The sequence below is a fragment of the Heterocephalus glaber genome, unplaced genomic scaffold, assembly GCF_053883595.1.
Source record: "Heterocephalus glaber isolate CG9 unplaced genomic scaffold, H.glaber_assembly_v1.0 deba00001454, whole genome shotgun sequence".
NCBI lineage: Eukaryota > Metazoa > Chordata > Mammalia > Rodentia > Bathyergidae > Heterocephalus > Heterocephalus glaber.
The window spans coordinates 11,621,026-11,632,327 of NW_028258303.1; the positions used below are offsets into that span (position 1 = coordinate 11,621,026).

Here is an 11,302-nt window from a genome sequence, read left to right on the forward strand (position 1 = left end):
ATATTGTGACTGTTTTGCATATTCCACTAAGTCTTATCCCAGTTAGGACAATTTTTGTGAACCTCATAGTTATCTCTTATTCATTTTGTGAAGTCCTTCCTTGCATCTCCACTGTGCTACTGCTTTTTGGTAGGTTTCAATGGTGATATGGGGTAAGTTTTCTTCTGTATATTGACACAGTATGCTATTTGTCAGTTCTAGACTTTGGATAAACCTAAGCTTGCATTTTGAATCCCACATTATTATAAAGTTGTGGATTTACAGAAAAACCTTTGTAAATGACAGATCTTAGTGTTGAATGGATTAGAGAGGGGTATTCTGTATTTGGCATTGTTTTGATCTGTTTCTAGATGACCAGGTTTAATAGGGGAAAAGATAGTTGTGGTATCCTTAGAATAGTCAGTATAGTTGACCCTTCAATTCCATGGATTCTGTATCCAAAGATTCCACCAACCATTAATTGAAAATATTGTGTCTATACTTCACAAACAAGTTTTTCATTTCTTTTCATCATTCCCTGAACTATACAGTATAAATTAGTTACAAAACATTTACTTTGTATTAGGTATCACAATAGATATGGAGATAATTTAAAGTATATTTTCATGTAAATATGACACAATTTTAAATAAGGACTTGATCATCTGCAGATTTTATCTGTGTTTGAGGGTTCTGGAACCAATCCACTTTGGATACAGAGGAATAACTGTACTTCTTAATCTTTCATTGTGTGCAGTGACAGAGAAAGTTGGGGACCTAGTCCTGGTAATTCAAGACCCTCCAAATACATGACCAACTATTAATCACATGAGTATACCCCTCCAAATTAAAGACATCATTAGTACAGTGATATATCCATATCCATGTTTATAGCAGCCCAATTCACAATAACTAAGCTTTGGAAACAGCCTAGATGCCCAACAACAGACAAATGGACAAAGGCAATTTGATATATGTACACAGTGAAATGTTATTTGGCCCTAAAGAAAAATGAAGTCATGTCATTTACAAGAAAGTGGATAGAACTTGAGACCATGATTTTAAGTGAAATAAATCAGACAAAAAGTTAAATATCATATGGTTTCTCTTATATGAGAAATAAAAAACATCAATCAATCAATCAATCAATGAGTTAAATGAAAGAGAGTGGAAAATAAGGAGGCAGTAAAGTGATCAAAAATGATGAAGATGTGTCCTATGCATGTAGTGATTCCCCAGAAGGAACAAAACTATCATGTATTGCAAATATACACTTAAAAATAAACAAAAGATTAATATAGATTATAGGATATTGTTCTTTTTATAACACCTTTAGCAGTCTTAGCTATGCAGAGGTATTCACGTGCAAAGGAGGAAGACTAGTGTTTAGAGTAAGTGAAAAGAATTTCAAGGCTGAGTTGGTTCTCAGAAATGGTTAGAAGGTTGTAGGGTTCATGAACAGAATCTTCTTTAGAATTTCTCTTGAAATCACTAGATTGCTTATGATTCATGGTTTTTCCTTTTCCTAGATATTTTTGAGTATGTCGCTGTATTTTGAAACCATTGCACCTGTATTTTCATGGTTTCGGTACTTAAGTATTCCTCATTATGGTTTTATGGTGAGTACCCTTGTCTGTCTTGTGATTGGCTTCCCAAGCTGGGAACAACCAAATTGAACCCTGACTATCTCATTTACCTGGCCATGGGTTGTAATTGTTTCCTTTCAGGAGCAATAGGTGCCTATTGGCCTTGGTTAGCATGAAGTCAGGCAGCCATTTTGATTTCCCAATCATCCCATTGTCTGAGGAACGTTAAAAGGTGCAGAGAAATCTCATAATGAAAGGGAAAGACCAACTAACTGATGGAGAATGTATTGATGTTTAATAAGGAAATAAATGACAGGATGAGAAACTAGAATGTGTAGTTTATATTGAAATGGATATTAGAACAGAAACAGGTTAAACTTTTTTTTTGGTACCAGGGATTGGACTCAGGACCTTGTGCTAGAAGACAAGCAAAGACAATGTCATGGCAATATTGGCTTTATCAAACTGATCTACTCCAAAGAAAACTGCTTTTATACAGTATAACCAAATTTCTGTCTCCCATAATAAAATTGGTTTTGATAAAAATAACTAAGAAAAGATAATTACCATAAGTCAGCAATATTCATTGAGCAGCATTGTATAATTTTTAACTATAACGTTTATGGGGTTACAAAATTTGTGAAAAAAGAAGAAAGGATCTATAGAGCAGTCTATACAGGGAGCCAGGGATCACTTTTTGGCCAATTAGGAGCAACATATCAAAGCCAGTTCTCTAGATTGAAGGAAAAATAACTAGCTGCTTTGGTGTGTCAAAAACTATGAATGTGAAACTTGGTGTGTTTTAGAAATAACAATAAAGATTAAACTACAAGACATAATTGTGATAATTTCTTGGTAATGTTTTAAAATTTAAAGCTAATTAACTTGCTACTCTCACCTGTGTTATAGGCTTTGCAGCATAATGAATTTTTGGGGCAAGACTTCTGTCCTGGACTCAATATAACAGAACGCAGTGACTGTCCCAACTATGTAATGTAAGTTCATCTTCAGTGTCAAAATGAGTTTACTTTCTATTGTGATATGATGAAGAGAGGCTCCCAGGCCTAGAGCTGGTATGAGTCCTTTCAGTCAACTTTTCTGAGGCTAAGTTTCTAATCTATACAGTGAGTCATTGTACAGTAATGCATGTGAACATGCTGTATTTATAGTCAGTGATAGCCAAAATTGTATTCAATGTGGAGAAATATTTATTTTGTGCTTTTGAAGATCTATTGTTATGTTTTGATTATGGGTTTGGGTTATTTTTCAAAATATTTAAATTTGAAATGGGTTGCTTTGGTAGTTGAGGAAAGGCTTATTGTCTCTAAACTTATAGGTTATATTGTATCTCTGAGCCCAGCCTGGCCAGAGTCCTAAGATCTAAAATGGCAGCAATACCACAAAGGGAGTAAATGTTGCCCCACCAGAATTGTGGCACTCCGCACTGCCTCAGGTCTGTGGAAGACATCATGAAATCAAAGACTGCACAGTTGTGCATGTGTGTGTGTGTGTGTGTGTGTGTGTATACTAACTTGGAATACTCTCTAGTATAGAATGTATATGAAAGAAACACATTTCAGTAGGTTGAAAAGGACATCTCATTTTGCATAATGTCATTCAAACAGAAACTCAGGTTTTTTAAAAATTAATTTTATTGGTACATTTTAGGTATACAATATAATGACATGCATCGTTGGAAATTTGCACCTTTACATAATCTCTCTTGGTTCTTATTTTTCCCCCTTAGCCTGCCCTCCCTTCAACCCCTCCATCCCTCCCTATCTACAAAGACTTTGTTTCCATTTTTTCTTTTTCTCATATTAATTCCATTCCCTTCATTCTTTTCTCTACCCCTTCCACTTCTCCCTCCCTTTTGCACCTTTTCTTCCTATTTCACATTATCCATTATATCTTTTAGCCCTTATTCGCACTTTTAGTTTCTCACACTAAGGAAACTATTCGGTATTTACACATGTGTGTCCTATTTATTTCACTTAAGATATTGACTCAATGTGCATCAATTTAGCTTTAGAAGTCTCTCATTTCTCATTTTTTATGCCTGAGTAGTACTCCATTTTATTTTATTTTTTAAAACCCACATTTTCTTTATCCGGTCTCCAGTTGTTGGGCAATTGGGCTGCTTCCACATTTTAGCTATTACAAAATGTGCTGCTATGAACATGGGTGTGCATATATCACTGTGGTATGATTCTTTTAATTCTTTGGGGAAGATAACCAGCAGGTTGCACCAGTCTACACTCCCACCAGCAGTGGAGCAGGGTTCTTCTTTCCCCACAGCTCCCCCAGCATTTGTTATTGGTTGATTTCATGATAGCAGCCATTCTTTCTGGGGTGAAGTAGAATCTCAGCATTGTTTTCATTTGCATCTCTCAAATGACCAGTGATGTTGAATATTTTTTCGTATGCTTATTTGTTATTTCTACTTCTTTGTCTGACAAATGTCTGTTCATTTCAGATGCGAATTTTTGGACTAGGTCTTTAAATTTGAGAGGTCTCATTTTGTAAAATTCTTTATAGATTCTATATAGTAGAATCTTTAAGATTCTACTATCATTTGTCTGAGGAACAGCAGGTGAAAATTATTTCCCACATTGTGGGTTTTCTCTTCACACTGTTGGTGGTTTCTTTTGCTGTGCAGAAGCTTTTTAATAAGAAGAGATCCCACTTGTTGATTGTTTGTGCTAGGTTATGGGCAACTGAGGTTTTGTTCATAAAATCTTTTCCTACACCAATGTCTTCAAGAGTTCTACTTAACATCTGTTCCAGCCAGTTCAGCGTATCTTTTTAATATTTAGATCTTTAATCCATTTTGATTTTAGTTTAGTGCATGGTAAGAGATATAGGTCTAGTTTTAATCTTTGGCAAGTTAAAACCCAATTTTTCCAGCACCATTTATTAAAGAGGCTATCCTTCCTCCAGTGAGGGTGTTTGGCTCCTTTGTCAAAAATGAGGTGGCTGAGTGTGTCTGGAGTTGCTTCTACATCTTCTAATCTGTTCCACTGGTCTCTTTCTTTGCCAGTATCATGCTGTTTTTATCACAGTAGCTTTGTAGTATAGTTTCAAGTTGGGGGTTGTGATACCCCCTGCCATGTCTCTGTTGCCTAGAATTGCTTTTGCTATTCCAGGTCTTTGCTTGTTCCAAATGAACTTTTGGATTGTTTTCTCAAGGCCCATGAAGTATGGTGCTGGGATTTCAATTGGGATTGCATCGAATCTATATAGCAGTTTTGGAAGTATAGCCATTTTCACTATGTTGATTCTTCCTACCTAGGAGCAAGGGATGCCTTTCCATTTTCTGATATCATCTTCAATCTCTCTTTTCAAGAGTGCTATAGTTTTCAGAGAAGAGGTGTTTGATTTCTTTTGTTAGATTGATTCCTGAGTATTTCAATTTTTTTGGATGCTATTGTGAATGGAATTATTTGCCGTATTTCTCTCTCAGTGAGTCTGTTGTTCGTGTAGAGGAAAGCTATTTATTTTTGTGTGTTGAGCTTGTATTTAGCTGCTTTATTGAATTTGGTTATGAAGTCTAGAAGACTTTTGGTGGAGTTCTTAGGGTTTTCTGTATAGAGTATCATGTCACTTGCAAGTAATGACAATTTGACTTCTTCATTTCCTATCTTTATTCCCTTTATTTCTTTCTCTTATCTAATTGGTGTGGCTAATGTTTCGAAAATTATATTGAACAGGACTGGTGATAGTGGACATCCTTGTTTTGTTCCTGGTTTTAGTGTGAAGGATTTCAGTTTTTAACCATTTAGTATGATATTGTCTGTTGTTTTTTGATAGATGGCTTTTATCAGATTTATCAGATGGAGACCATCTATTCCAATTTTTTGTAGTGTTTTTTTCAAAAATGCATGTTGGATTTTGTCAAATGCTTTTTCTGCATCTATTGAGATGATCATATACTTTTGTCCTTGGCTCTATTGATATAGTGTATTACATTTATTGATTTGTGTACTTTGAACCATCCCTGCATCCCTGGGATGAATACCACTTGGTCATGGTGTATGAACTTCTTGATGATCTTCTGCATTCTATTTGCCAGTATCTTATTAAGAATTTTTACATCTCTGTTCATTAGTGAGATTGGCCTATAGTTCCCTTTTTTGGTTGGGTCTTTCTCTGCTTTGGGGATCAAGGTGATGCTTGGTTCCAGGAATGAATGAGGTAGTATTGCTTCCCCCTCAATTTCATTGAAGAGTTTAAAGAGTAGTGGCAGTAGTTTCTCTCTAAATGTCTTGTAGAATTCAGCAGTGAAGCCATCAGGACCCGGGCTTTTCTTAGTTGGTAAATTTTAATTACATTTTCAATTTTATTGATTGATATTGTGTTGTTTAGAATTTTTAGGTCTTCTTTGTTCAACTTTGGTAATTCGTACATATATAGGAATCTGTCCATTTCTTCTTTGTTTTCCATCTATTGGCATATAAGTTCTCAACATAGGTATTGATGATCCTCTGGATTTCATTGTAATTTCACCCTTTTCATTCCTAATTGCATGGATTTGGGCCCTTTCTTTCCTTTTTCTGATTTGACTAAGGGTTTTTCAATTTTGTTTATTCTTTCAAAGAACCAACTCTTGGCTTCATTGATTTTTTTGTATTGTTCTCTTAGTCTGCATTGCATTGATTTTTTCTCTGATTATAATTTCCTCCCTTGTATGAGCTTTGGGTTTGTCTTGCTCTTCTATTTCTAGAAGATTGAGGTTCGGCATCAGGTTGTTTAATTGGGCTTGCTCTGTTTTCCTCATATGAGTATTCATATGATATGAATTTCCCTCATAAGACTGCTTTCATTGTGTCCCATAGATTCTGATATGTTGTATTGTCATTGTCATTTCATTGAAGGAACTGTCTGATTTCTTCTTTAATTTCCTCTGTGACCCATTGGCTATTCAAAAGTATGTTGTTCGATTTCCATGTGTTTATGACATTCTTGCAGAGAAATTCAGGTTTTAATAAAATTATGAATATTGTTTTAAGTTTTTAAAATCTCTCCTTTTCTATGATTATTGTTAATGGTATGGTTTTGATATAAAAATTAATGAAAGAAGAGACAGTGCTAGGATATTAAATGTCTCGGGTTTTCAAATAGTTTAGGAATGGTTCTTACCCATAACACACATTTCTGATTTGAATTACCAATAGGGAAAAAAAAGCTTCTACAAGGGTATATATATATATATGTGTATATATATATATATATATACATATATATATATATATACACACACATATATATATATATATATATATATTGCCTTGCCCACTCCTTTTTGGTTTGATCTAGGTGTGGTATCTTTGTAATAGTTATCTCCATCCTGGTGGTTAGGAGGAAGTGGACAGGAAAAGTATAATCAGATAAGGAGAAACCACCACAGGCTTCATGCTTATATAAAGTTCATCCTCACTAGGAAAGGAGGAAACAACTCTTAGTACAGAGGAACAAGAGATGTTTTAGGAAATTCTAACTTCTAAGAGAAGCCCAGAAATGGCAGCAAACAATGATTGTGGCTACACTAGATACTTTTAGTGCCAAGCACTTTTCCTTCATCCTCTCTGCTCCAGGTCTTACCTAAGGTTTGTGTATTATACTTGAGCCTGATTTTAAAATCCTGTAGCTCAGTATCTTCAGTGCTTGTTACAGTCTTGGATCAGGAGCTGACCAAATGCCACCCTGACCAGAAGCCCTTGCTCCCATCTCCTCCTAATTTTAGAAGTCTTAGCCTGTATTTTTATGGTTGTCTTGTTGTTGAGCACAACTACAGGTAGATTTGACCATCTTGGCAAAGGCAGTAAGGTCATCAACGAGAGCTCAGGGTTTCTCCATCAGTAATAAATGACAGTTTACTTGATAACCATTTTCTTTAAAGAGGGCAGCATTATAGATTTGGAAACAAATGAATTTGAGGGGGCTAGAAACTTGGTTTACAGTGTGACTCTGTAAACTCGGTGTGGTTTGTTAAGCCAAATTCTCCTTTTTAAAATGTATATAAAATTCAGACCCCTTCAGATTATTTTATGAATTATAGTGTTATGGTTCAGATATAGTATGGCCCCCTAGAGTTTCATGTGATCAGAGTTGGAGCTTTTGGAAGGTGATTGGATTATGGGATGTGATAGCTGCATTGCTGTTAGGTGGGACCTGGTCAGAAAAGGTGGTTCACTGGCAACCTGACCTGGAAGGTATATCTCCCTATCCACCTTGTGGTTCAGAAGCCCTTGGGACTGGTTCTTGGGAGGAGTTTTGAAAGGTTTGGAGATGCCAGTTGGAAAAGCCCAAGAATACTGTAAGCCAAGCTTGATCGGTGATACTGTCAGAACTCAGAAGACAAGAATGCTGACAGAAATGCAGACAGTAAGGATCAGTTTCAGGAGGTTTCATTTGGAAATAGTCCCATAGTTCACTGGAGATTGGAACAGAGACCATGTGTTATGCTCTGGCAGAAAATTTGTCTACATTTTGCCTATGGTCTAAGGCTTTGCAGGAGGTTAAGATTATGGTGGCAGACTAATCTGACAGAAAATTTCAAAGCAGTCTAGTGTTCAGGCTGTGTCATGAGTACTGATTGCTGCTTCTAAATAGATCTACAGTAAAAATCAGGAACAGATGGCAGAGCCAAAAGATATAGAAGCTTCCCAATTTCATTAGAAAGGCAATATCTGCAAGTGAGGCCTTAGTAAACATGGTTGATAAAAGGATTAGCATTGGAAGCAAGCCTAGTATTTTGTATCAAGGCAATAGGAAGGATGCCATGAAGGCATTTCAAGAAACAGCAAAACTGTACCATTTGCAGGCTCAGAGTTGTAAAACGATAAAAGTAAACTCCTTTGAAAAACTTTACTTTGAGAAGAGAATGCCAGGGAACCCTGCTTGAAAGGAGCCACCTAGGGAATTGGCTCCCTAGGATTTGGTTCACAGTGTTCAGTCATCCAGACACACAAAGGTCTCTGGAGCCATGACCCAAGGAGGTTTGTCTACTGCTTGAGCTGGTGGAAGACCCTGGCATCATCCATGTGGTGCTGGTTATACTTATCCAAAAACACAAGCAATATACAGTCATAGAGGTTACCATTCAGATTTCAGAAGGTCTGTGAAGCTAAGCAGTGTTTTGATTAGAGGGCAGTATATGAAGTTGTGAGAGTGAAGGCAAAAGGGCAGCAGAGACCTCAAGAGTTTGAAGATATCAGGAATGTGGAATGTCTGCTAAGAAATGCTATAGGCAGTGAGTGGAGCCACCACAAGAGAAAGACCCTTAGGGGTACAACCAACAATTTTATAGGGGCAGGGCCACCTAAGGCATTTGGAGCTCACATGTAACCACAACTCCCTGAGTGCTGTACACAGATGTATAGGATTTAATGTTTTCCCCACTGGGTCTCTTGTCTTGCTTTGGTATGATTCCTTTATATCCCCCTATTACTCCATTTTGGAATGGGACTGCTTACCCTGTGCCATTGTACGTTAATGTAACTTTCTTTTTTATTGTTGTAAGGGTTCATAGCTAAGAGTTTATCTTACGTCTCAGAGAAGTATTTGGTCTTCAACTTTTTAGCAATGCTGGAACTAATAAGACTTTAGCAACTCTTAGAGATGGACTAAATGCATTTTTCATGAAGAGATGGACATGCATCTTTAGAGGTGCAGGGACAGAATGTCATGATTAATCTAGAATATTAGCCAAGAGCTTCATGTGTTCTGAGGTGGGGATTTTGGAAAGTGAGTTATAGCTAAATGTGTTGTTAGGAGGTAGGGCCTGGTCAGAAGAGGCTGGTCACAGAGGACATAACCTGGAAGAGTGTATCTCCTTCTCTATCTCATCCCTACTTTCTCTGCTTCTTGGTTACCTTGATAGAACAGCTTTTCTCCACTATGCCCCTCTACTGTGTTCTTTCTACCTTTGAACTAGCCAAGCGCAGACAGAAAACATGAACCAAAATAAACCTCTCTTCCTTTAAGTTGTGGGTGCTGGGCATTGTACTAATAAAAACACTTAGTTATCTGGTGAAGTTGTTTAGTATAATATCCAACAAAATTGTAAGCACTCAATGACTGTCAGCTGTTACATATGAAGGATTACCTACTGACAGGTTGATTAATTTATGGGCTTATTTCAAAAATGAGCAGTGAATTTATTGAATAAAGTTTGAAAGATGCTAGGAATGAAGTTACATTCTTTTTGTGTTGAATTTCAGATGTGCTGGTGAAGAATTCTTGACAATCCAGGGCATCGATCTCTCACCGTTGGGCTTGTGGGTGAATCTTCTGGGTTTGGCTTCAATGATGATTTTCTTTCTTATAATTACTTTCCTAAAATTGTTAGTTCTTAAAAAACATTCTTGATCTAACCTTAAATTTATTATGAATTATCATCATATTAAAAAGGGCTCTTTGAGTTATGTTAAATCCAATAAAGATTTTGTGTTGTCTGAAGTTCTTTTGTTCACCAACTATCATTTTAAATAGAACTATTTACTAATGTCACAACAAATTGAATTGTATGTGGAAGAACTCAAGCCAAAACCTAATGATATTATGTATGGTGTATAAGTTTATCTTATCAGACAATAACCAGAGAAAACAAATCTAGTCTAATTTATTGACCTGAAAAAGGAGAATTGAATTCTAGAAACACATAACAAGTTGCTAATATCATTGGTATCAGTTTCCTCATCTTTCACATAAACAGGAGGGCTAGTTACCCTCCAGTCTATGAATCTATAATCTGCTGTTATGGTTTGTGCCTAGATGTCCTGCCAAAGATTCATGCAGTCATAGGTAGGGCTTTTTCAGAGGTGGCTGAATCCAGAGTGTGTGATTGATTCATGGTGCAATGCTAGGATTAAGGGTGTTAGGATTAAAAGTGGGTGATTACTAATCATTCCATTGATTGGTTTGGCATTGCCTTAATCCCAGTATGGTAGATACAGTATAAGGGACAGAAAGAGGCTTATCTTGTCCTTTACTCACTTTGCTGCTTTCTGCCTGCCATGAACTGTTTCTCCTCTGCAATGCCTGTCTGCCATGGCACATTGCCTTGGAGCCAGCTGAATATGGACTGAAGCCTCTACAAACTGTGAACTAAATAAACATTTCTTCTTTTAACTTAGGGTGTTGGATATTTTGTCTGTGCAATAAGAAAATAACTAAGATACCTGCCATTGTTTGAGAAGTGACAAATGTATTAATGCTGTATTAGAATGATGAAATCTAAACTATGTTACAGAAACCTGTGTTATTTCAGGAATAAAACAAACAAAAAAAACAAGTCATGATGTTAGAAAAAAAAGTCTTTGATAAACTTCATTCATAGAGGGCCGGGGATTTAGCTCAGTGGTTTCGCCGCCTGCTGCGCAAGCACAAGGACCCGAGTTCAATACCTGGTACCAAAAAGAAAAAAAAAACTTCATTAATAGAACTTACTAATACTTCTGTTTTTGGAATTGTAATATCCCAGGATTCTTAACTGGGACTGTAGGCTTCAGGTGGAACAGAGGTCAAGCATTTGGTAGTTTAGCTCTTGGGCCATTTGTGGGACATTCTGGTTCTGAAAAGTCACTTCACCATCCTGGGACAGTGTAACGTTATATAATCTGTGTATCAATATCCCCTGAGGAACTTGGCTGAGACACTGCTGTCTGCATTTTCCCTCATCCCAATGGAATAAAACCTGCCGAGACACCTCCAGGGAGAACGGACCACTGCTGTAC

At 36.6% G+C, this 11,302-nt stretch overlaps 1 protein-coding gene across 1 annotated transcript in view; it reads left to right on the plus strand.

The window, feature by feature from the left end:
- LOC101722877 (broad substrate specificity ATP-binding cassette transporter ABCG2) overlaps window positions 1-10,931 on the plus strand; it is a 71,325-nt gene extending 60,394 nt beyond the window's left edge. The window contains exons 14-16 of the mRNA XM_004848053.3: window positions 1,509-1,598; window positions 2,475-2,560; window positions 9,788-10,931. Coding sequence (XP_004848110.2) covers window positions 1,509-1,598; window positions 2,475-2,560; window positions 9,788-9,935 — 324 coding nt within the window. The 3' untranslated portion in view covers window positions 9,936-10,931. The remainder of the gene's footprint in view (window positions 1-1,508; window positions 1,599-2,474; window positions 2,561-9,787) is intronic.
- The last annotated feature ends 371 nt before the right edge of the window (window positions 10,932-11,302 follow it).